Source organism: Corvus kubaryi, unplaced genomic scaffold, assembly GCF_017639235.1.
Source record: "Corvus kubaryi isolate FWS band 111438036 unplaced genomic scaffold, C.kubaryi_AGA036_p1.0 133, whole genome shotgun sequence".
Classification (NCBI taxonomy): domain Eukaryota; kingdom Metazoa; phylum Chordata; class Aves; order Passeriformes; family Corvidae; genus Corvus; species Corvus kubaryi.
This window is the reverse complement of record NW_024580667.1, coordinates 867,969-894,736: the sequence shown is the minus strand read 5'-3', so window position 1 is coordinate 894,736 and position 26,768 is coordinate 867,969. Positions and strand designations below refer to the sequence as shown.

The window sequence follows — 26,768 nt, the reverse complement described above, 5'->3', positions numbered from 1 at the left end:
TATAGTCCAGGATAGAGGGGACAAGCTTTATACCATGTAAGCACTGTGTTCCTGCTTTTCTTTCCCTCGGCAGACGGAACTCCCAAAATCATCTCTGCCTTCAGCGAGAAGGTGGTGAGCCCAGGAGAGCCAGTGTCCCTCATGTGCAACGTGAAGGGGACTCCCCTGCCCACGATCACCTGGACACTGGACGAGGATCCCATCGTGAAGGACGGCAGCCACCGGATCAGCCAGATCATCACATCTGAGGGCAACGTGGTCAGTTACCTGAACATCTCCAACACTCAGGTCCGGGACGGGGGCGTTTATCGCTGCACTGCCAACAACTCTGCGGGAGTCATCCTGTACCAGGCTCGAATAAACGTAAGAGGTGCTTGTCAAATCAGCTCCTCAAAAAAAACACACATTACTCATTGTAGTGGAGAAGAAGATTGTTGCATGTGATGAGATGATTCTTGGAATGCCAAAAAACCAACTTACTGTTTTTTCCTCTCCTTTTCTCCCCTGCTCTCTTTCCCCACCCTGCCTCTCCAGCCCCATCTAGAAAGTGTATGGTATGGTTAAATGTTGGAAGAACCCTTTGGCTTGTGTCCTTTAGTCTATATTTCCTATACTCATCTTTAATAGTTCACAGTCTCTTTGCTTTAATCCTGCTGTGCATGTTCTGTTTTTCTTTTCCTTTCCTCCTTTACTTGTCCAACATCCATTGTAATTATTCATGTATACAGAACTTTAGCTTGAATTTCCAGCTCTACATGGCATAATACCCATCCTCATGGTATTATACTTTATATACATAGCAAACAAAAAAGCTAACTGTGTCAGTGTTCTCATGTGTAACAGGATTCTAGCTTCGTATCAGTGTTAGTATTTCACATTAATTAAATCACACTCAGCCTTTTAATTTGTAACGCAGCAAAGATTTTATCAGGCAAGTGTTGGATAACAGATATATACTCCCACATAATTAGTATGGATGCTGCAGGGTAAGGAAAAACTAGAGCATACAAAGATTAGGGAAACTGCTTAAGTAGCTCTTAAAAGGAAAAATCTGTCAAATGCTAAAGAAGTGTGGTGTGAGCCGCATCCGTTAACATTTGTATATCCAGAAATAATTCAGACATTCCCTCGAGCAAACATGCCTTTAAATTGTCTTCAAGAGTTTCTTTCTTTTGCCTTCTCAGGGCCAGCGAGCATTCGGCCGATGAAGAACATCACAGCCATCGCTGGGCGGGACACCTACATCCACTGCCGCGTCATTGGGTACCCCTACTACTCCATCAAGTGGTACAAGAACTCCAACCTGCTCCCCTTCAACCATCGCCAAGTGGCGTTCGAGAACAACGGAACGCTGAAGCTCTCAGACGTGCAGAAGGAGGTGGACGAGGGCGAGTACACCTGCAACGTCCTGGTCCAGCCCCAGCTGTCCACCAGCCAGAGTGTGCATGTGACAGTGAAAGGTGAGGACAGCTGAGAAAAGCAGAGCCCGGCTAATTCCTGGGTCATCTGTGGAGTTGCACACGTAGGATTGTCCTGGCAGTTGGATAATGAGCGCTTGAGGAGGTTAATCCAGATTTGTGTTTATTTTTAATGATGACGCAGAGCTAATCAGTCATTGTGTCTTGTTCTCGCCTGACTTTTACCCTCCTCGGCTCAACTGGCAAAATATTACCTTGTTGTTGTTGTTGCCTCTAAGTGGGGGAGTGGCAGCTCAAGTTCTCTTTGAGCACTTTTCACTACAACTAAATCAGAAAATTAATGGTTTGTCGCCTATGTTCCACTGGTGACTGTTTCTCTACTGGATAACAAAGTTCAAATTTTCATTTAGCCAGTGACTTCCCAGCTTTTAAAACATGAGATGAGAATTTTAATGTCTGTATTTTTGCCACTAAGCAGAGACAGGAACTAAAAGCATTAACCTTGCTTTCCTCTTATTAAGTGATTATCTATCTGAGTGCTCTTCATGCTTAGGAAGGTAACACTTTAAATAAATGTGACTTGAAATTCTAATAGGATGCTTCAAATCTATTCAAATAGTCCAAAATAAGGATGTTCAGATGGCCCTGAAAGACTTCAGCAACAGATTGAGAATAGGAATTTTTTAGCATTGTGTCCTTACTGTTCTGACATTGGCAATGTTCAGACCTATTCATGAGGATACAAAGGACAGAAGACGTGATTGCAGTAGCACCTAGTTTTGAGCAATGGGGCCACTGAATACTGCACTTCATGTGAGCCTGTAGGAAGAATTGGGGTATAATTTCACTGTTCCTGAAGTTATTGGAAACTTTTCCTGGGCTTTTTTTTTGGAGGGAGAGGAGAAGAAGGAAGGGAGGTTGAATCTTGTATCCATTCTCAGATAAGATGCAGAGAGCAGTAAGGTAAAATGACTTTGTTATAGACATCTGATCTCTTAACTTCCTTCTGCTCAGTTAGTTTTGCCCTTAGCAGTCTGGAGGGATGCAATTTCTATTTTTTTTTTTTTTTCAAGAGTTTAGGGGATTAGCTTTAAGCCATGAGCAATTTGGACTTTGAAAGGCAAGACATTTCACACACCTGAGACCATCAGGGGCACTGGTCACAAGCTGTGGCATAAAAAGCTACTGTCACCTTTGGTTTTCATGTGTGTTGTGCCTTGCTTAACATTATAATGATATTACAGATCTGTTGATAGAGTTTAGGAACTGAATGACAAATCAGTCACTATGCTTCTGCTACACTAACAGGCCACCATGGAAATTCTGGTGGAGAGAGCTGCCTCTTAAACGATACCATTTTTCGAATGACTGTCAAAATGAAAATAGCCAGACAAAACATATCCAGCTGTCTATCCTTGCAGCTCAGGCATTGAGATCAAAACACTACTAGTCACTATAGCCATTATCTCAGGTGTAATACTGCTTTTTCTTCCTAGGTTACAGTTTCCAAGTTGACAATTCCTCCCCCAGAAAGCAGATTGCCAGCTCTATCAATTTGGATTGAGCTGTAACTTTTGTCAATGATTTTACTTTCTTGATGGTGTTCTGCTGCACCTCTGGATATTCAGCTGCTGGTCAGAAATCTCAAACTGTGACTAAAGATACCCTGCATAACTTTGACAGACATGCAGCACATTTGAGGAGTGACAGAGGGCTGAGCTGTCTCTGTGATCACAGAATCACAGAATGGCTTGGGTTGGAAGAGACCTTAAAAATCACCTCACTCCAGCCCCTGCCATGGGCAGGGACACCTCCCACTAGACCAGTTTGCTCCAAGCCTTGACGAGACACTGTAATTTGAAAACAAGGTTAATAGCCTGACCTCATCTGCTAAGCCCAAAATGTCACAGGTGAGGTTTTTAGGTCAGACCTGAACAGTTCTCAATGTTTTGCTGTTGTAGCTTGAGGTCAGAAGTGCCACAATGGATTTTATTTAACATATTAGTGGGGAGTCAAAAGTGGCCTGGTGCTTTAAAATATTATTGTGCGTGCTACCTTTTCATTTTATAGATTCCAGAGTTAATGGCTTGAGTTTTTAAGCACTTATATTTGCTACCAAAAAAATACAAAATATGGCCCAGCTTGCGTAGAGATTAAAAGCACTCTGAAATATGACACTGTAAGGACAGTTAATATCGGTGCTGAAATATCCTTATTTACAGTTCAGCTTCTCCTACCATCAGAACAACTATTTTTTCTAGAGAGAAACAGAGGGAGAATTATTGTCCATCTTCAACATCACAAGCCCTTTGCTTTGCTCTCAATTCTGCTACAAGCTTCCTGGGTGACCTCAAACCAGTCACCTGAAGGGTGATTCAGAATAGAAGACACTTGATGAACTGTTACTTATTGGGGTTTTTTTCCCTCCATGTTCTGTTTGGAGGACTTAAATTATTAATTTCCTCATGAGTTTATCATCTCCATTGTATCAAAATGTTTCAGAAACAATGTGTTCATTTTCAAAAGCCACGTGGGTCACCAGGAAAAAATGTCAATAAGGCACAGACTGAACTCAAAAATATCCACAATTTTTTTGTATGTTCAATTTCAGAAACTTACAGCTTAATTTTTCCAGTTCACCTGCCATTATGTAGCATTTATATGTTCAAAGCTCTGCTCCCATTGAAATGAAGTTGCTCCTGAGAGTTCTGTTTCCTCCTTCAGAGCAGTCACGTCACCCAGCTTAGCAACCCCATGGGAAGGACAGACTTAAGTAATTTAATTAGCTTTATCTGGCAGATCTGTGGCAAAAGTAAATTCAGAATTTGGCTCTATGGGGCAGCATTTATCTGCATTAGGCAAACAACTGGTTTTCAAAGTTGGCAGCTCTCGGCCACATTTACTTTTCACTTTCTAGATCCTCCAGTATGGGAAGCATCCTGATTCTGTCTTGGATGAAGACTTTCTTAAACCAGCATTTAAATAAAAACCCTCAACACCATGAGCATGTCATCAAATACAAGAGTGCTGTCCACTCTTAAATTTGAGGTTTACAAACATCCAAATGAAAGTGAAATCATACTTCAGAAATCATGATAAGGTCACAGATAGGAGAACAGAACTTTTCTTGGCAATAATTTTAAATGAACTCCTGGCTGCCAGAGAACCTGAGTGGAGCTTTCAGAGCCTTGCTGTGCATCCTCCCACCTGGCAGGCTCTGGGAACACCAAAAGCTTGGGATCTGGGCACTTCTGTGCTATTTGACCTTAGATCCTCTCCTTTTTTTCCCTGCTGAACAGAAGAATCAATGAGACACCACATGAAATCCGTTGTCCCATTTTTTAGAAAAAGCTGCTGCCCTTGTCTGCAGACTCCAGCTAACTCTGTCCCACAGAAATGTGGCTTGTCATTCCTTCCCTGCCCTTTCCCCCCAGACCTCGCCTGCCCCTTGTCTCTGTCCCAAAGTCTGGATTTGGAAGGCAGCAGTCCCCTGAGCTGGCTGCTGGGAGCTGAGTGGATGAGCTGGCAGGAAAACATGCAGGTTTCTGCTTGGCAGGTATAACTCCCATGGAACCGTGCCTGAGGCCTAACAGAGCTTTTTTGGAAATCGAGCCATCTTGGCATTATTTTTTTTGTATTTAGACAAATGATTTGGCCAGTTCTGAGTTCTGACAAAAAGCCAGGAAAACTCCCCACCCTGTAATGCTCAAGTAACAGAGGGAGATTACAACTGTACTTACACACTTAATTTCTGTATTCCATACCTGCTGACCACTCACCTTTGCAACTTTAATAACACCTTTTCAGCACATTTTGCTTTGGCCTATGTTAAGGCTAAAGTTGGCTATGTTTGGCTATGTTTTTCGCTTTGTGTTTGTAAAGTAAACTGACCCCCTTTCCCCTCCCTCCTGCAAAGTGGGAACAGAAGTTACTGACGTCATCAGAAGTAATTGAGATAAGCCTTGCTAAGGATACTGCACAGGTCCTTGCCAAGAACAGAATTATTCTTAGCAGCACCAGTTTTTGCTCTGTGTTCAGCCCAGCTCTCGTGGTTTGCCAGAGGGGTTTGGATACATTTGCCAATGGCAGAGCACTGTTGAAGTCAGAGATCTTAAGGAGAAGAAGATTCTGTAGAAGATGCAGGTTTTCTGTTCATTCCTTCTCAGAATGACCCATCTGCCTCAGTTTTCTCCAGCTCATCCTTGCCCAAGTCCTGGCTCTTCTCCTCTGAGTCCCAAAACCAATCTGAACTCAAAGTCTTTGTCATCTCAGTTCTCATTTCCACACTGCCTTGTTCTCAAGACTCGAAACTGCCCTTTCCCTTTGGATACCCCAACATTTTTCCCAGCCTCCAGTTTCAGTCTTCTCTGCCAGCCTTCAAGTTCAAGCACCAGAGTGACAAATCTGCCCTGATTTCTGGAATCCCACCAGACTGCACCTGCCCCAGTGGCTGGAACTGACTCAGCCACTGAAGGTAGAGCTAGGATGTGTTCAGTTCTGCTTGGACCCTGTTTGTCACTGGAAAATGTCCTCTCAGGATATGATCATGAGGGGGTTTTGTTTATTTACTGACTTGGTTTTGCTCAGACTGCAAATTTGGGCACTGTTGTGATGACTTTTTATAGGGATAGCAAGAACATCTGAGGCTGGTGCCATCACCTGACCTTGAAATCCATGCTTCTAAATCCATGGGGCAGGTGGGACTTCTCAGGTTCTCACAATACCTTTTTTTTTGTTTGTTTGAGTTTTACCATGTCTCAGTTTTCCCCCTCTCCCACCTTATTCTTGGAAATGGCCAAGAATTGTAGCTGAAACCTTCCAGCTGAAACGACTCAGACTGAGGCAGACACCTGGCCTGGAAAACTGGTACCCAAACAAAAGTCAAACTGCAAGCAAATGAAAATAGTCTTATCATGGGAAGTGTTGGCAAACAAAGAAAGGAGTTATATTACCATGCTATCTCTAATTTTCGTATTTCCATTGGAAAAAACCCCACATTAAAGTGGAAAAATATTAAAATAATAGCAGCATCTCTTCTACAGTGTTTGAGTCGATCTCAGAGCATTTTAAGAACAAGAGTGAGTTATTATCTCCATTTTTTTATTATGCAATTTATAGTAATAGTTTTCCCAGCTACAGTAAAAGCCATCAGTAGTAAGTGATTATTTTCTTGTCATCAGGCTCATGGGACACATTCTCATGTAAACAGTCTGCTGCTATTCACACTTCTCCAACAGGAATTAATTGAAAAAGAAGCCCCTGAGAGGGAAGGGTTCAGCATCATTAAAATAAAATGTGTGGTGTTCAAAAGGGCTGTTTCTGATCTTGTAGAGCTTATGTATTTCATTGATTTAGAAGAGTTCTTGTTGCCTTATATAAAGTGAGTACCTCACCTGTTGTGAACCACGAGAAGGAGTTGTACCAGCCTTGCTTCATGTTAGAATACAAGCAAACCAAACAGGGGCTACTTCTAAATAACTTCATGTTGCAACTGTTTGAATAGGTTCTCTCATCTTTCCTGGGAAGTGTTTAGCTTTTTCTAATATCTGAAATAGTATTGGTGAATTTGCATTGCAGATCAGTTCGGGGTGGGATGGTTTAGGTAGTGAAAAATACGCAGACACAAAAGGGAAAAAACATCAGGAGAAATCTTTGCAGGGTTCTTGGGACTGTGGTGCATTCTGTCATCAACCAATCTGCTAATCTGTGCATGCTCCAGCCTGGAAGCCTGGATTATGGCAAATGGGAGTTCACCTTCGTGTACATATCTCAGATCTTATCTGTCCTACTGACTGACTTTGCCAATAGATTGAGTCAGAAAAAACTTCTGGCCTTGACATCTTTCAGATATTTCTTTCATTATATTACTTGGACCTTTTTCGCACTCCTCCATGCTATATGGGTTTGGATCCCTTCAAACTTGTCACAACTTCCTTGGGAAGAAATGCTCAGATCTCTGGAAGTGACTGAAGTTGTCACGTACAGGAATCACACCAGGGCCGTGTGGTCAGAGTGAATGAGAATGTGCCATTGTGCAAAATATCCTGGAAAATGCGCTTGGAAATTCCTCTCAGGTCACATAATGGGCATAGGGAGTAGTTTTGGGGAGCAAGTAGTGGCAGAGACTGATTTAAAGGAATGTGCACTTTGATAGGGATGTCTCCAGTGTCTAACCTGTAGAAGTTCCTGAAGATAAGACTGAAATAGGCTGATATTCTTGACAGATCTGTGTAAATTTTTTTTTGCCATTCAACATACAGCAGCTCAAGGTTAGCCTTGCATTAAAATACCTGACTTACATTCTTTAAAATCCTACAAGTGTCATGTGGACAATGCTGTCATGTCTTACTTTGCACCAGTACACTCCTAATACAACTTCTGTAATTACTTCACTTCTGACAGTGCAGAAAATGGTCACCCAAAAATGTCTGTTAAAGTTGTTTCACCCTATGCCAGTCTTCATGGTGAGGAATTAATATGTACAAATCTAAAACTTTTCACTTAAATCTAAATTTAACCTCCCTGGGTTTGTGCACAGCCTTACAGCTTTCAAACCCAATTTATGTCTGTGTATGGATGTTTTTATTTATGATTTATGCAAACAATGTGAAATGAGCCTTAATACTTCAGTAAGTGTCTCAGTTAAAGAGGTCAAGAGCATCTGTATATTATGTATTGGTTTATCAAAAGCTGTCCCTCTTCTCTCTCTTACCATGCAGATTTATTTACTAAAGATTTGGAAGAAGGCATGTTCTCACTCTTTTTTGCGTTTATTTTGTCAATTATATTTTAATTGCTTCCTTACATATTCATTAAAATTGCTGTTAACATTTTAAGCACTTTATTGCACCAATTTAGCATGAGCTATTAGCAGTGTGTGTGTTAGGACATGTAGTAAATACAGAAAGCAAGACTGTGACAGTGCAGGTCTGGATCATGCTGGCCTAATTTTAAATCAATGTGTGTAATACATAGCTTGCAAAAAACCCTACAGTATCAACCCAGTGGAAAGAGAAGGGTGCTATAAAATCCGCTGCTTATGCACAGTCCTGGGATGAAGGTGAAAAGAAGACTAGTGTGGAACCAAACAACTCAAGGTAATGATTTTCAGAGACAAAGATCATTCTGTTAAAGCCCTCTCTCATCTCAATCCAGAACTTTTGGCTCCAGTGATTTAGTTGGTGTCGACTTTGCACAGTGATACCTGAGGACAAAGATCACTTTAGATCAGGTAGGGGCTGAGAAAGGGCAATAGCTCTGGAGCAGGTTCCAAAAGTGAGGCCTTTAATCAGGAGGCACTTTACCGATGAAGGTAACAGCTTGTTGCATGAATACACTCCTGCAGCTGCTTCTTATCTTATTTGTGACAGAGAAAAATAGATAACAAATGCATCCCCTTGGGCAGGGAACTGAGCTCCCCACCACCCCAGGTTTGCAGGGTGTCTCATTATGATAAGGGCTTGCACTTTTCCCCTCACAAAGGAGGCTGAAAGGAGGTGGCTCCAGAGATGGATGAGACGTGACATAAAAGCATTTTTGGTTTCTACACAACATTTTGAACCCTCTTTCCTTGTGGAGAAGCTCCCACTACAGCATCAGGCAGCCTGTGAGCGTTGGGTGGCAGGAAAGCGAAGTGGGGACTGTGATGACTGGGAAAACTTATAAGTTGCTAGACCATGGCTAGGGTTTGTGCAGAGACAAAATAATTTTGGCTTTTTCACTCCCAGTGCATGAAATCTGGGGTCACATGGCTGCCCTAAGAGACTGCATCGCTTGGTAGTTATTATTTTGCATCAGCCCTAAATATTCATTGCCAAAAGTATTTTATATTGTAGACACAGCCCCTGCAACAGTGCTGTTGCAAGAAAATCCATCAGGGAACTGTTTATGATGATAAAGCAGGGGATGACTTCCATTTTGCTGTGCAGAACATCACGTTCAGCAGGCTGCTGCAGGAAACAGGAGATCTGCAGGATACTCTCTCTGAGTGAATCATCTCAGCAGCTCCTCCCAGCGCAAGTGCCATGGAAGGGAGGGCAAGAAATTAAGGATGTTCCTCTGCTAATGGAGAGCAGCGTGGAAGCCCTCCTTGCCCTCTTTTCCAGCAGTTCCCCAGAGGTACAGAAGACCTTGCTAGGGCACAAAAACATAATTTAAATCTTCCTGTATTAGCACTAATGAGGCTGGCCCATGCTCCTCTTTTTAAATAGACACTTAATTCAAGGTCTCATCAATAAAGCATTCCCAGGACACAGCACTTGGTGGCATGAAGCAGAGATTTTCTCTCTTCTGCCCATTGTGTGTAGAGAAAGAAACATCCCTTCCATGTACACAAGCACACAGACTATTCTCTCTGTAGTTAAGATGAACAATTTATACATACACTAGCATAATTTCACCAAAAGTCCAATACAAGCTCTGAAATGTGGTGAAACTAAAGCTGCGTATAGGGAAGGAAAACACATAAACACACCTTGAAGTATTTTAAACAGATTTTAAATACATCTGTACTACTGTAAACTTTCTCTCTCAAAGTACTATATACACTTCTTATCTTTTTAGTGCTGCTTGGCAATGGTACAGCTTTAGTTTGAGATAAACCCTCCACGTGTTGGTTAATCAAGATTGATATTTTCTTCTGTCAAGCATATGTCTCAACTTTTTACTGCAGGTATCAATACAAATGGAAACTTTTACATTTCAGAAATTATTTGCCAGATTTCATAATATATTTTTAATAAATGCTATTTTTTGTGGTCATTTCTTTCTTCAAATGAGCAGAAAGAAAGTTTATCTCCTATGATAGCTCACCAGAAACTTCCTTTATCAACCCAACCTGGTGAATACTGTAGTTGAAAAACATTCTTCAATACTTCAAAGTTTTTGCAAGACTATTCACTTTCTTCTAAGTACTGATTTTAAATTACACACTGGCTTTTAAAATAAGCTCCTTGTCAGGACTGCAAGCTGCTGCAGGTTGAATATACATTATATTTTATGAAGCAGAAATGTTGGTTTCCTCTGTATCTTAAAAACCTGAGTAGAAGGAAAATGTGCTGCTTATAAATATTTTAGCCAATTTCTGAAATACTCTGCAGGCTGCTACTTATATTTTAGAGCTGGTAAATGCAGCCTTGCAAATCAATGTTTTCTGAAAAACACTTCAATGTCACCTAATGATCTTGCTCCCTGTTTTCTTCATCAGGGAGATGGAGAGTGAAGATGCACATTATAATCCTTGGGCAACATTTTGTCTGACTTTTGATATCATTTTGTCTGTGAAAGATTGGCTCAAATTTGTTACACACTCAGCAGAAAATACAGAAGCAATTTTCCACCCTGTTGTGAATTTTAGCATATTTTTCAGTAATGATGTCTGAGAATAAGAGCAGTCTTTGGGCAGAAATGTGCTGGGCAGCATGGTGAGGGAGGGACTTGGCACTTGGCTGGTATTTGCACTCATCAAGGGGAAAGTTTATAGCAAAACCTTTTGAAAGACACATTCAGTTAATTCCTCATTCCCTTTTATACTGTGAACTGCTTGTCAATAAATGGTAAGAGAAATTCAACCTTTTTCTGCTGATGTACAAAGAATCTGAGCAGTCTCATGTGAATGAATTAGCTGGACTAAAGAAATTTGAAGAGACAGGCTCACTTTGTGACAGCAAAAATCCCCAAGTGAACAAGCAGGTAATTTCCAGTGCTCAAAGTTCAAATAAACACAGTAATTTATACCAACTTCCTTTTTTCTCTATGCCTGATCTACCAGATTTTCAGAATGCCACAGGACAGGTTTTAGCAGCTAGAGAGATGGTAGCCAGGAAAAAGTCTTACAGCCTATGAGCAAAATGGATGGCAGCGGCACTTTTCCCAAACACAGACAGTGAGACACTCCTGGGAAAGCCAGTGAAGGCCTGGAAGGATGAATGGTGTTATCCTGTCCCTGATGTCACCTCTCTGTGGCAGCTGAGCATGGTCATAACCTCTCCTCATGAAATGGCACCATGGCTGTGCTGGCAACTGTGGAGTTAATACCAGATTTGTGTCAGCCTCTTGCACCATGAGGTGCATGTGCACAAGCATTTGAACATGGCTTTGAGCAAGGCCTTAGTCCTTTGGGACTTTGTAATCATGGAATTATAGATCACAGAATGGCTTGGGTTGGAAGGGACCTTAAAGCCCATCCAGTGCCACCCTTGCCATGGGCAGGGACACCTCCCACTGTCCCAGGCTGCTCCAAGCCCCAGTGTCCAGCCTGGCCTGGGGCACTGCCAGGGATCCAGAGGCAGCCCCAGCTGCTCTGGGCACCCTGTGCCAGGGCCTGCCCACCCTCCCAGGGAACAATTCCTGCCCAAGCTCCCATCCAGCCCTGCCCTCTGGCACTGGGAAGCCATTCCCTGGCTCCTGGCCCTCCAGCCCTTGGCAATTGTCTCTCTCCAGCTTTCCTGCAGCTCCTTCAGGCCCTGCAAGGCCACACTGAGCTCAGCCCAAAGCTTCTCCTCTCCAGGCTGAACAATGCCAGCTCTCGCAGCCTTTCCTCCCAGCAGAGCTGCTCCATCCCTCTGCTCATCCTGGTGCCTCCTCTGGCCTCTCTCCAGCAGCTCCACGTCCTCCCTGTGCTGGTCCCAGGGCTGGGGCAGCTCTGCAGGTGGGCTCTCACCTGAGCACAGGGGCACAGGGGCAGAATCACCTCCCTTGACCTGCTGGCCATGCTTGATAAACTTTCTTACTCCTGATGGAGGACCCAACATATGGATCAAAGGAAATGCTTGGAGCTGGCACAGTGGTCACCAATACTTGTCCCTGCATCCCAGAAACAGGACAGTGGCAGAGGAGGAAAAGTGCTGTTCGGGAAGTCCATGGGCATACACTGCAACCACTTGAGAGATTTTTTTTTCTGCTTCAACTCTGGGGAAACCGCAACCTTATAATTTCTGAAGGGAAAAAGGACAAGAGAAATACAATTAGATAAAGACACCATTTTCTTCTGGAGCTCAAACATATAGATCACTACAAATGTTCTGCTCTGGGTATCCTTCCATCTTTCCTGTTCAAATGTAGTACAGATGATGTGTAATTGATCTCCCAAGCGCTCCTATCTGAGGTGCATAACCTCTAGGAACCTTCTCTTTTGATAAATGAGTATTTGAGTACTGCTTGCAAAGTTGGTTGTGCAGCCCTTTCAGGAATGATTGATAAAAACCTGCCTGAGATCAATGCCCTGGCTGTTTGAATGCTCCCCTGAGAAGGGCAGAAGATTTTGATTCCTTCATCTGGACAAGTAGTTGAGTCTCAATTTACCAATCTTTTAGTAAACATTCCAACCACAACCCAAAGAAAACAAGGCAGCCCCATTATTATTCTATGTTTATTTAATCTAACTGGCTGTTTCTTTTTTTTAATTAAAAATACCTGAAAACAAAATGATTTTAAGAAGTAGAATTCTTTACTTTGGCAGAAAATAAGGCAAATTCTTTCATGGTTTTTTTGGTTCATCCAGAGAGTAATATGGGGAAAAAAGAAAAGAAAAGAAAAAAAAGATCTTCCAGGCCAAATATGCTTAGCAGGAATTAAATGCCAGCTTGAACATTTGTGCCTTGTACCATCCCTCTGATCAGAAATAAGTTTTACCTTAATTTGCTGTCCTACAAGTACTGTACATGTCTCTCCCTTCCTGCAATCTTAATGAGAATTGTGACTTGAAACACTAAGAAAAGAGTGCTAGAAGCAGTCAAGGAAGCTCACATTCCCTTTCATCACATCCCAGAAGCAGAGCTGGAGCCTCTTCTAGGTCTATGTCATGACCCTAAGCAAGGCCCTTGCACCAGACCTTGAAAGCTGCTGAGTTCTTCCTGGCAATGTCACTGCTGGCAGCCCTGGAGAGGCTCGAGCTGGTGGTGGGGAGATTTCTGGAAGAGGGGCTTGATCCTCTTGCAAGGGTCTGCCAGTGAAGTCAGGTGTCTCTAGAAGCTTGTCATCTCTGCTTATGCACTGGCTAGCCAAGAAATGAAAAGGTATTTTCAAAAATGTGGTTTTTCCTGCTGAGCAATGCTTTACAGCTGTTGGAGGTGTAAATCCTGCACATTCCACACTGCACATCTGCCCCGTTACGTTCTTTTCCAAAGCAAGGCCTTCAACAGCTCCCTCTTTCCCTCTCTTTTTGCAGTCCCACCTTTCATCCAGCCTTTCGAGTTCCCACGCTTCTCCATCGGGCAGAGGGTCTTCATCCCCTGCGTGGTGGTCTCGGGGGACCTGCCCATCACCATCACCTGGCAGAAGGACGGCCGGCCCATCCCCGCCAGCTTCGGGGTCACCATCGACAACATCGACTTCACCAGCTCCTTGAGGATCTCCAACCTCTCACTGCTGCACAACGGGAACTATACCTGCATAGCCAGGAACGATGCAGCAGCTGTGGAGCACCAAAGCCAATTAATCGTGAGAGGTGAGGAGGTGTAATTACTTTGAAGGGCGCTAATTAAGCGGGATTCATCAGTATTTTGCAATGACAGCTCTTTGATGGGAAGTGTAAAAAATATGGTAATCCCTGTCTTCATGACAGAGAGCACACAGAGCAGTGAGGCACAGAAAGTGATATGGTTTTTCTATCTAAAAGTCTTGAAACTAATCAAAAACCCTGGAGTGTATGGGGTGGGTGGGGGAGCCTCAGGAGTGACTTCCTGGAAAATTTTGTGATTGGGATAAAGCCTTTGAAACAGTAGCAAATTATTCTCTGCTATTGTTTTAGTCTGATTAGACACATTTTTTATTTAGACCGCTCTCTCCTACAACATTATGTATGTAAAAAAGCAGAACATTGATGTTGAGTTCATGGGGAAAAGACTCTCTGATGTTACCTTGCTCTTTTCCTGATCTGTGTTTATTATGCAATTAGCAGGATTCATGCACTCATGATGACTTCACAACATTTTGCCTTGAAATAGATATTTGAAATGAATTTACATTCAGTAAGCAAACATTTTATGTGGAAAAGACCTTTCTAGTGACACCTTAGCCAAGGTACCTAGAAATTATACCTTATGATGTATTTTCAAACTTAACGTACACAACTTCAACAAAAGCACATGACTTCCTTTTCTTTCTTGCAGTTTTTCAAAGTGTTTCAAATTTTCATTTTTAAAAAATCAGTGTCAGACTCTTCCCTCTCCACCATCCCATTCTTGCTACCAAGCCACTGGGCTCCTCAGAGAAGGAGGGCACACAGAGTAATCCGACAAGGAACCTCAGTAATTTCTGCCTACTGCAGGTCACTATATTTTATATTCCCCCCTGTAAGTTTGCCAAGATAAACCTTAAAATCTTAAGGGGGCTTTTGCAGTCTTTCCCAGGGGTTTTTCCCACCCCAAATTCTGAAGAACGCTTTTAAGTCAAATGTTCCCAGTGTCCTAATGCTATGCTTAAGGAATTATTCCCTAGTTTTCTAATATGCTTACTTTTTTTATGCTAGTATTCCCAAAACTCAGTGACAAACAGATCCATTACTTTTCCACTAGTTTTGATATAAATATTTCATTATTTTCTTTTAATTTCACTGATTTTAATCTTACTTAAAATTATTCAGTAGAGGTGTTTATTACTTTCCTCATTTATTTAGTTATTCTTAAAAGAAGTAATCTAATTAAATACATGCCTTTAATTATTCCTTTCTTAAATTCTGCTAGATTTTAATCCTATTCCTCATTCTAATAATGAGAGTTTTTCCTCACCTTCTCTTTTGCTGGAGAAGGGAAGATTGAAAACCTCACATCACTGCCTGTGTGTGCCCTGCTCAGAAATGCTGCATCTAAAGCCAGCTGGGATTTTTCCTGATTTTCAGCTGTTATTCAGCTCTGGAAGTGATGGGAATGAATCTGCAGCTTCTCTGTGTGGGTTCCTACAGGCATTTCTCACACCCAGGATGGTTTTACCATCTGGGAACAGGTTCTCTGCAACCACTGTCTGTCCCTGCCAGCACTGAGACCCACGAGTGTAGGGATTTCTGCTCTTTGTAGGGATTTCTGTTCTGTCCCCCACTGATGGGGACATGCCCTGCCTTGCCCTCACTTCTCCTGGTTTTTCCTGAGCTGCACTTTCCCTGCCTCCTGCTGTCTGTGGGTAATTCCTCCCCTGAACTCTGTTCCCTGGACACGTCTGCCTACTGCTGCCTTTTCAGGTATTAATCAGTTTTCCCTTCCTGCGCAGCAGAAGAGTTTTGGGGAGCCCTTCACATGTCCCTGATCCCAAACAGCTCCATTTTCACCTTCACTTCCCCCTCGTGTGCTTTCTGCTCTAATTACACCTCCTGGGGAGGGTTCTGTCTTCATAAATCCATGGGCATGATAGAGGAGAGCTTTTCACTCTTTTTCCCAAGGACTTGGAGAAGAATTCTGGATCCTGCAATTTTTTAGGAGGTTATGAAGGCTACATCATTTTTCCCCCTTGCTTATCTTTCTGCCCAGCTGATGCTCTGCAGAGCTTCCTTAAATCCTCTCCTCTCTCCTCTCTCTCGCTGTCACTTTAAATGATAATGTTTTAATCAGTTTTTGATATGCATCTGAGATAATAGCTCTCAGAGGAAAAGGGGAAAATACAATATCATGTTTGACCTGAAATCTCTGCCAAAAACCCTACCCTGGCCTCTTTCCCTCACACTGAACTTCTTCAGCTGCCTCATTGCACAAGGGTCAGAATTCAAACAGGCACCAGAGGGTCACTGTGATCACTTCTCCTCTGCATCCAACCTGACCTGTACACATTTAAATTAAGATTTGTTTTCCTGCTGCCTTTTTATTCTTCAGGCTTTCTGATCCCTCCTCATCTTTTTTATTCATAGGTGCTGTAAAACTGAAACATATATTTTTCTAAATTAAGTGGTTTATCTCCAAATACTGGGAGAAGTGGTACTTTAACTCCTCTTGTTTCTAATCCCCATTGTTTGAGGGTTTCTCAGAAGTGTGCTTTAAACTTAAAAGTTGGCTATCCTAAATGCTGGAAGATGTGTTCTGGGAATACCTTATTTATGTGCACAAGGTGCATTTTGATATGAGAGCAGACAGTGAGTGAGAAAGGAAAATTAAGTGAAATATGACTGTTAACCCACACAATTCCTTTTTCCTTATCTAGACTGTCCTTGTATTCATTTCAAAAGTAGGCATTAAAACAGTGCAGGCCATCATGTTTCCAAAAGAATTGGTAATCCACATCGTTTTACAATACATGGGTAGAACTAGAAGTAGAATCTAAAGACAATACATTCCTAAGGTGAATGAAGAAGGCCAACTGCTCATGGCTTCATTTGAATTACTAGTGAATACACAAACTTCTGCAGATTCCATACACAAACATAAATTCATCACCTTTCAGCTTCAGGTATTTTTTTCCTCAACATTTTCTATCAGATCACATAGATCTGACATTTTTTATCATTCTATATTCCTGTGAAGTTTTAAGTCTGTTAAATAGATTTCCTATATTCTTCCTACAAATATTATTTTTCATATCTAAGCTGCACTGCCATTTTGCCAGGGGTGTTAAATGGCAAAAGGAAAAAGAGCACTGGTTTCTTAAACTCTGTGGGCACTTCATAGCAAATCTTCACAATTCCAATTATTTTGTGCTTTATAAAAGCAACCAAGTGGTGATGAGGAGCCCTAAAAACACAGGGCCAGCAAGGCTGGATTTTCCCTGTCTTAAATATCAGAGGAAGATGATGGCCAGCTTCCACAGCATCACACAGGAGATGGAAGGCACCAGCTGAGAGAAAGTGAGACAATAAAGCTCTGGAGCATCCGGGTAAGAAGATCTCAGGGTGATCTCATTTCTCTCTGCCACGGGTTCCTTGGTCAGAACCTAGAAATGAGACAGAGCCAAATGCTCTGGACATGGGGCTGTCAGTGCTTGCCTCCACAAATTATTGGCCAATTTTAGACTAACTGGAAGAGGGGAAAACACCTCCAGTGAAGCTGAAAGCCTCCAAACTTCATATTAAGAGGTGATTGGTAAGAAACCCTGGGTGTAACACCAGAGAATCTAAATAGGCAAAACCTTCTGCCAACACAAGAAATGTTCCAATGGGATCTCTTCTCAAACATGAGATACAAATCCACAGAGAAGCAGGCTTGATTAGTCCCAATGTTTATGGAATATCTGTTAAAAGCTCATTAATTAGCCACTGGGAGAAGCCTGCCCTGTTCACTGCATTTAGGGGCTTCAGGTAGGAAGTGAAGGTGAGTGAAAACGGGGCTTTCCTTCTCTAAATCGTGTGCTCTTCCAGATCCTGGACTGCAGATCCTCTGGAAATGAATTAAAAACTTGGCAGCTAAAAGGGCTTCTCAAAACCTCATCTATTATTATTATTATTATTATTATTACTATTTTGATGATTTCATTTCTTGGCACACTCTTGGTTTGCTAGTCATGCTATTAAGAAAAAGGAAAGGATAGGATCCTGTCATGAGAGCCATAGATAGAAATTAGGAAAATATCTTCTCTGTCAACTACTTAAATCATCACGACGAATTAATCAAGACTTTACTCATTAAGGCTGTCTTCTAAAGAGTGATTAAAAATCTATATACACTTTATCATGTGTTATTCATTTCTGTAGAGTTTTCTAAAATGAAGTACTTACGAAATAAAAAGCAGTGAAAGGAATTCTAATGGGTAAGCAAAAAGAAAAAGCTGATAAATGTATTATGAGTTCAAAATTTTTCTGATACTACCAGAAAAGGGAATTCAAAGATAGTAATGGATGCATAAATCATGATTTCATATCTGCTGTTAGTGAACACATCGTAAGTTAAAATTGAGATAAGGTCTTTAGAGACCTAATAACCCCCCATAATGCATTTAGAGCATTAAATATGTTTTCATTTTGCACTTTCCAGCAAATGAATATCATTAGATAGTTAGGCACCCAATGAGGAGCCCCTGATTTTTCCAAATAGTAAGAGAGTTTCACCTTCTTTGTCGTGTTTGGTGCTAGGGTGATGCAGCAAAAGGAGTTTGGGACAGAAAAGCAGGGAGGGAAGGTTTAAGGTCAGAGCTGGTGTCAAAACCCATTGACTTTCTTTGCTGCTATGTACATTATGGCTTTGAAGATGACTTCTAAAAGGTTCACTTATTTAATGTTCTCATTAGACAAACCTGGTCAACACAAACCACTAGACACGGTCTCATTTTGCAAAAGTACATCTTTTTTCTTGAACTGCAGAGCAAATGGTTTCACTAACCAGCTAAATCGACCCCTTAGGTCCAATGACCAAATTTAATAACTGTTCATCTTTGCTAAAGTACAGTGTTTAATGATCTCATTCATTAATACATCAATGGTTGCTTTGGCTGATTAAATTTCTTCCATCATTTTGACAGTGTGATCTAAATGTGAAGTACAAATATTCCATGTGAAAATGAAACATTGCATTCCAGGCCAATGTCGTAGATTATTTCTTAACTCATTGCAGTAGCCCACCAGAGGAGCTCGGGTTAGGAGCCTTCAGAATTGCTCTCCAGAGTGACTCACTGATCACTGTGCTTGGGAGCCAGGAGTGCTTGCATGGATTTGAAGTCTGGAAAGGAATGAGTGAGTTTGGCATCTGATCCCTGGCACAGTCAGAAGGGATTCTTGGATTTACACAGAGCAAACTCAAATCAGGGAGCTGATGTGGGACCATGGGGACCTCAGGGTTAACAAGGCCAAGGGCTGGTGCTGCACCTGGGTCAGGGCAATCCCCGGGATCGATCCAGGCCGGGGATGAGCAGATGGAACAATCCTGGGAGAAGGATTTGGGGGTGCTGGTGGATCCTGTTCTGATTGCTCTCATCCTTTGTTTTCCCTCAGTGAGAGCCTGAGACTGCTAATCATAATATTGACTGAAAATACTTTTTTTAGTAAAAAAAGTTCAGCCCTTTGAGTTCAGCCATTGAAGAGTTTGCATCTGTCAACTTATGGCTCTTGCCCTGAACAATTCAACAGCTCCTTTCTCATCACACACCTGTGGGCTGCATTAAACGAGAGCCTACCAGAAACTCACTGTTAAAGCAATTTTAAATGCCCTCCTTTCCAGGCTCAAGGAACTGTGCTGCTGAGACAAGGAAGATGATAAAAGTAGAACTGTTCAGTCACATTCATGAGCTATTTCAGAGCGTTTCACTTCTAAAGGAGCAGAGGAGTCTCACACCTTTACAACTAAAGAGAGAGGAGAACTGATTGTTTACTTTATTAACTCAAATATATCAGACAAATTAACCTCGGTTAAATTCTTGATAAGCATATTTTCTTTAAGGGCTAATGACCTGAGAGATAATGAAAAAGTGAATGTAGGTTTATCATCTAAAGCTAAGTATCAAAATCTAGATCAAGTGTTTAACAGCACTGTGTTCTGAACTATGGCAGCACATAGCACAGAACAAGTTATTGAATTGAAATGAAATTGAGAAGCAAATGAGCAAGGAGGAAGAAAAATGTAAAGGTCTGCTCTGTTTGCTTTTTAATCATTTATATAAGAAGAAAAATCCCGTGGCTTTACCTAGACAGCAATACAGAAACAATTGAAAGGTCATTGAATGAGTAATTTTATTTTGCTGTAGCATCTCCTCTGATTTCTATTGTCAGTCTTAAAACTAAGTGTCAAGGGTTTGCATCTTCAAAACCAGAGCAGCAGTTGGCATTTTCATAAGCAGTCCTAAAGGAAGGCCAAAGCTTTACTGAACATGGAAACTGTTTCTATTGCTGAGTGTGGGCTGAGTTTTTTCAAGTAAGTTTGGTTTATGGATCCAAACAAGGAAATTTTCTGATTTCTAACCATACACCTGGTCCTGGAGCTACAGAGAAAAAATTAATTTCTGCAGTTACTATTCTAGTATTGTTCTCTGTTGAAAATAATAATTAAAATTGAGAATATCAAGGATGTCTGAGCAAAAACTTATGTTTCCATATATACCCAAAATACCATGATATCAAGGCGATGAAAAGCCCTGTTCAGAGCTTGTCAGCATTAAAGGCACCACACATCAAGGATATCTCTGTGAGTTCTTAAAAGATATGGAAGAATGTGGCAGAATTTCCATTGAAATGCTGAAAGAATATTTCCACTTGGCATCCATTCTTTTTTTTTTCTATATATATATGCCCAGTGGGGTTACACAAAAAGTGTATTTTAGCAGGTAACTTTAATGCAAATAGTATTTTAAGGAGTGATTGCATTTTTTCTGTACTAAGAAATGTTGCTTAACTTTTTCCAGAACTTTCTGCATATGTCTGCTCATTTAATATAAGAAATTATTTCCTGAAAAAATTAGCACTTCTTGCCAGTGTCATCCGTAGCAAATGAAGAATATAAAACACTGTTTTTCAAAGAGAAGGGAAATAAAACAAATTACAGAAGTTTTGTATTGGAAGACAGATTTTAAAAGACATTCTACTCTTCACACTCTTCAGTGGTAGAGAAGGACAGTAATTATCAGTCACTCCATTGCATCTTTTGTAATCATTCACCTGTAGGAATGGTAGGTTCATGTTTTGCGTTGGTTTTTTCTCTCTCTTTATGGATAAGCAGCTTGCAATTGATTTTTCAGAAGCTGCGAACACAAATTTACTCACAGCTACCGAGGTGAAACAAGCTGATGCCACCGTGCCAAGTCGTAGGAAATCAAATCTATTTGTGCAACTAACTGTGCTTTTCACCTGCCTTGGAAAACACCTCATTGTGTGTTTGGGGATACAATGAGCACAGAACAGTGAGAAAGGAGCTACTGAAGCAAATGTCTTCTATAAGTAGATAATTAGAACAGGGTGGGTGATTGCCCAGAGCTGTTGCTGCTGGGATTTCATGTTTGATGTTTACCTATAGTGAATTAATGTAACCTACAATGAATGTTTGTCAGCGTGGTGGCCATTTGGAAAGCCAAAGCGTTTGTCAGCAGTAAATATATTTTCTAGCACAGAGGTATCTCTTGCCTCTGACACTGTTGGTTCCTTCTGTTTCTTGTAGCCATGTTCCAAACAGCTTTTCAAGTAGTTAGGCAATAAACAGCTTTGCATTTTGGCTATAGGATTCAGTGAGGAAAAAGTCCAGTTAAGGGGATTATTTGCCCTCCAGAGCATTGTTGTCTTTTTTTAAAAAACAGCTCTATCTATGAATGTGGAAAGAGAAAATGAGAGGGGAGTCTGGATTGTGGAGGCCCAGGGAGGAAGGCTCAAGCTGCTGTGAGGAAGGGTCTTTGAACCTGCAGAGAGAATGTCCACAGACCTTCAACTCCAACACTGGCAGCTCCAGTTTGTCCTTTAGGAAAACTTAGGATGCTCTGGCACCACGAGAGCTGTTTGCATGAATTACAATAGTGTTTATAAGGAAAAAAACCTTGAGGGTCATGTATTAGAACATTGGTGCTTCTGCTGTGTTTCTGCTGCACAGATTTTCTCAATGGATAATTAGTCCCATATTCATGGACATTAATAACTATTTCAGGCCCCAGGGAAAATATTTACAGTACTGAGGTCCCCCTCTGTGCTCCCTTGCATTTTCTTGTGCTACAACCTTCTGCTAGACTTCCTTCCTTCATTTCTGGCACTTCTGGAGAGGCAGCTCATGGGATGGATCAGAGCAAGGGTGGATGGTTGGGTCTTTTGTTCTGTCTTCCTCAATTTTCAGACAAAGTCAGCACTGCCTGGAGAATCCATGAGGCTTCAAATTTTGCAGTGGGATGAGGAGAGCAAGGAACTATTAGGATTTCTCCTGTGCTGCCTTAGATCTCAGTGTGTTGCTGAACTCAAGTTAAAAAAAACAAATTTATTTGAGATGAAAAAAATCTGTCACATGTTCAGTCACTCTCTGTGGCCCTGTGAGAAATGACAAAATGAAAAACATGTAGGATAAAGACACAATTAGTTTACTTCTGTTTTTTTCTTGGATATTTACACCTTCATGTTCTGAACCAAAGAACAGGAGGTCAACAAAATTCTATGACCTTAACTGACCTTAATACAACCATTAAACACTTCTAATATTCAATCTTTTTGTGGGATTTTCCACAATCTTCACAGCTTTCAGCCTCTTTTTCATGTTTTTGTCAAATGTGTAGGTTTTAGTGAGACTTTGACATTTAGAATTAGGCTTTCATGGCAAATTGCTGGACTTGACATTGTCACAAGGGGTTTTCTTCACTGGGTACCTGTATTTGGAATATGTACAGCTTTTCCTTGAGACAAGCAGCTCTTATTTTATTTATGTATAAATAAGTATGTGTGGAAGGCTCACTGCAGTGGTTTTATGCTGCTTTGGGATAAGTTCAATAATATGTGTACATTGATGCACTGAAACAAGACTTCTCCTTGTCAATTTAATTTAAGCAAATTGGGTTGAACCTCTCTCTGGCTGTTTGGAAAGCAAAGTCCCATCAGAAGTTATGGTTCAGACAGCTTCATTTTAATATTAAGTGATTTGATGGTATTAAAAGCATTATTTGCTAAGGTTATTTGTACTAAATAATTTAATTTTTTTTTTCTAAAGCTTGCTAGTTCAATGGTATAAAAAGCAAACACAGACAAAAGTTGTTCTTAGACCTCTGACAAATCCACCTTTGGTAGAAAGCATTTCTTTTCTGTCCACAATAACATGATTTATCTATTACTCCATTTTTAACCTCTCCCATGGAGACATCTTATAAACTTATTTTGGTATCCTGTAAAGGCCAGTGTTTTTGTCATGCCTGGCAAGAAACGCATCGAGATTGTGCACAGAAAGTGAATTGTCTGCTACGACCGAGCTTAGTGTGTTACTGGATCAGCAAAAAACTGGTTTTAATTTTTGCTTTTTGCATGAAATGTTACAACGGTGTGTGTGACTGCTGTGCCATTTTGAGATACCCAGTAAATTGCCCGAATTCTCATGGCTCCCTCTGCTCCCTTCCCACAGTGCCCCCCAGGTTTGTGGTCCAGCCCAGCGACCAGGACGGGATCTATGGAAAAGCCGTCATCCTCAACTGCTCTGCCGAGGGTTATCCTGTTCCAACCATTGTCTGGAAGTACTCAAAAGGTAGGATTGAGTGGTGACCACTGGGGACAGGCTAATTCTGGCTTAATAACATCCCACTCACTTGTAAGTTGCTGTTTTAATCTTCAAATTGCCAGGTAGTGGCAGGGTGCGTACCAGTCACATTTTATAGCTCATAAATCATCTCCCCAAGCAAAGAGCTGGCCACTGTCCCACACAAGGCTGAGCTGGATGGACTTTTGCTCTGCCCTGGAGATCCTGGCTGTGCCTGTGAGGTGGTTTCAGCTGTGGCCTCAGCAGGTGAGGGATGAAAGGAATGGCTGGGAGAAAAGAGACACAGCTTTAATTGAAACAACCTCAGCACAAGGCTCACTGGCAGCATTTGGCTGATTTTTTTTCCCTCCTTCAAAATTCATGATAACATGGCCAATCACGTCTTTTCAGCAAAGAAGGAAGGTCAGGTAGCATTACCGTCAGCAGCAATCCAGTATGCACTTTACATGATGCTTTAACATTTTCTTCTCGAGTAACAGAGCATTAAAAGTGGCCCACTTGACCCTCAGTAACCATAGGAAATCGACTGCTTTTTAATTAAAATGTGCTACCTGGTAGATTGCACCTCCTGGCCAGTTGTCTTCTGATAAGTTTTAGCAAAAAAACCACATTCTCCAAACTCTGTACCCAATCTAAACGAATTTACCCTTTTAAAATCAAAATGAGGTGCTGTTGAGAAGAAATCTTTATGTAATGCTTCATGTCATTTTTGGTTTCCTTAGGATCTAAGTTCAAATTATATTGAAAAAAAAAACAGGTGAGAGAAAAGTTCACGTTAAAGACTATTTGTGCTCTTATTGATAAATTATGGTTTGTTGCAAGAAGGGTGCAGAGTTTCAAATTCCATTTATCTCAGTGGTATATGGGATTTTCATTCTGAGTGTAGGAAACAAAGAAGTGATTCTGGTTTGCAGTGTTTGTGTGCTGAAGGAGGGTGCCAAGCTGAGCTAGATGAGCTGTAATTAACTGTGAGGAGATAAATAACCCACCTTGGAATGACAGAATAGTTGGAAAAGTCCTGTTTCAGACTCATCCACACAGATGTGTGGGATAAGATTCTCTCCTGCTCAGGAAGGACTTGGGCTGTAACAGCATTAAAAACATGTGTGAAGATTCAGAATCCTTTACAAACTGCTACAGTTTTTCCAGGTTTTTTCCAGTAGCTGTCCTCAGGAGTATCAGCCCTTTCCTTTCTGTGAACACTAAATTCTTCCCACAATTTTTCATGTGAACAAACACAGGAAGTGAGTGGGCAATCAGTGGCAGACATCTACAGTTAGTAAAGCATAAATGAGCATTCCAGCTAAATGACAGGAAAAATGGCTTGGTAAAGAAAAAAAATTGACACAAGGAAAAGTGGGACATGCATATGACTAAAATAGGTGAAAAATCATCAATGGCAACTGAATTTTTCTAAAAAAATTATAATTTTAACATTTTTAAGTTCGTAGTGTTGCTCACCAGGCCTTCAGTGTAGGTGTAAATTCCCAAAGCAAACTCTTGTAGGACTAGAAATATTTTTGATATGCATGTCTGATCTTTTTTAATATTCTAGATGTTGTATTCATAGGTTGTTCTAGCTTGCTGTGTTGTACTAAATAATTCCCCATAATATTTATTCATCATATTTCCTCCTGGGCTGACTCAGCTAACAGTTTATAGTAATTAATGCTGACAGATATTAACTTTGTGTACAGAAAGTGGTGCAAGAGAATTCCATTGAAGAAAAGAACCTTTTGACTTCCCTGAAAAATCCCATGTCCTGCTGCTGAAGTAGGTTTTTAACCCCTTTGTTACAAGAAATGTGTCTTAATATACATTTAGAGAGTCCCTAATGCTGGAGGAACCCAAACTTGTGGTGACAGTACAGCAGGATCCTGTTTCCTGTTCCCTAAATCACCCAGTATCTTATTTCCAATGAAAAGTAGGTTCTTTCTTAAAACCAAACTTGATACAAAAATCTTTGGCTTCCTGTTTTTATGGGCCTTCCATTTTTACAGTGCTGCCAAAAATGTCTGATCAGTCGTCTGAGCTTTTTGTTGTTTTCTTTGTTTTATTTTGATTTTTTTGGGGTGGGTTTTTTGTAGGTTTTTTCAACAGTCTCAGTAAATACTGGCTGCAAACATGGCAGAACAGAGATTTTGTGTGTCACCAGTCCATCAGCTGTAGCAGGAAACAAGAGAAACAGTCACTGATGTGGTTTTCCATGTTATCCAGGGTTTCATAAACAAGGTCCTAGAGGTCCCCTGAGTGTGCCATGTTTACTACAACAGACATCCCTCTCAGTCATAAGAAATTCATTTGCTGTATGCATTAGGGATGCATACTGCTATGACTGTTCAGCTGTAATTGTCAATAATTCATCAGCCCCTAAATGTACAACAAATGTGCCTTTTCACCCATGAACAGGCTGGAAATCTTCATTTCCTCTCTCCCTCTTCCTGGTTCTTTGGCTTTGTGCTCCTTTAATATGGGCAAATTATTGCTGCTGGTGCCTTCCAAAAGTCTTCTTCCTTTTGGTGTAGTGAATTCAGTTTGGATAAATTCTGTTTGTTGTGATCACATCAGAAGCCACTTCAGCTGCATTGAGCCTCTAAGAACAGGAATCTATCATTTGTGCCTTATTAAAAATAAAAACATGAGATGGTTGCTGACATTTTTCCATGGTTTCTTGCTTCAGGTGCCGGGGTTCCCCAGTTCCAGCCGATCGCGTTGAACGGTCGGATCCAGCTGCTCACAAACGGCTCCTTGCTGATTAAACATGTGCTGGAAGAAGACAGTGGATACTACCTCTGCAAGGTCAGCAATGATGTGGGAGCAGACGTCAGCAAGTCCATGTACCTCACTGTTAAAAGTAAGAACTGAAACGCTTCTCTGTGATCCAGATTGAGTGAAAAAAGTCTTTACTGCATCCTTAGTTTGGAGGGAAGGGAAGTGGGTTGGGAGGGGAGAGGTTGGATTTGTTGGCTTTGATTTAATTTTGGCTTTCAGCTGCGTGTGGTAGCATCTGGAAGTTAGGATGGGTAGTGAAAACCCTTGTTTGGCAGAGGAAAAAAAGAAAAGTTGTACCAAGTCTGGAAGCTATCCCTGAGTCATGAAGGAAAAGTAAGAAAATTTGTTGGTCAGGAGTAAAAAATAATAACAAAGGAGAAATACCCACAGCAATTGTCATAAATGTCAGAAGCTGAAGGAAATAGGGATTCAAAAGACACTTAATCAATTCTCAATATATCATGGATGGAAACTCTAGGTACAATTACTACAGGTAGATACCACAAGATATTACAACATGCTCTAAGATTTT

General features: G+C 41.2%; 1 protein-coding gene across 1 annotated transcript in view; it reads left to right on the top strand.

The window, feature by feature from the left end:
• DSCAM (DS cell adhesion molecule) overlaps window positions 1-26,768 on the top strand; it is a 437,619-nt gene that overhangs the window by 264,878 nt on the left and 145,973 nt on the right. The window contains 5 exon segments of the mRNA XM_042033380.1: window positions 74-370; window positions 1,185-1,460; window positions 13,585-13,863; window positions 23,333-23,452; window positions 26,145-26,318. Coding sequence (XP_041889314.1) covers window positions 74-370; window positions 1,185-1,460; window positions 13,585-13,863; window positions 23,333-23,452; window positions 26,145-26,318 — 1,146 coding nt within the window.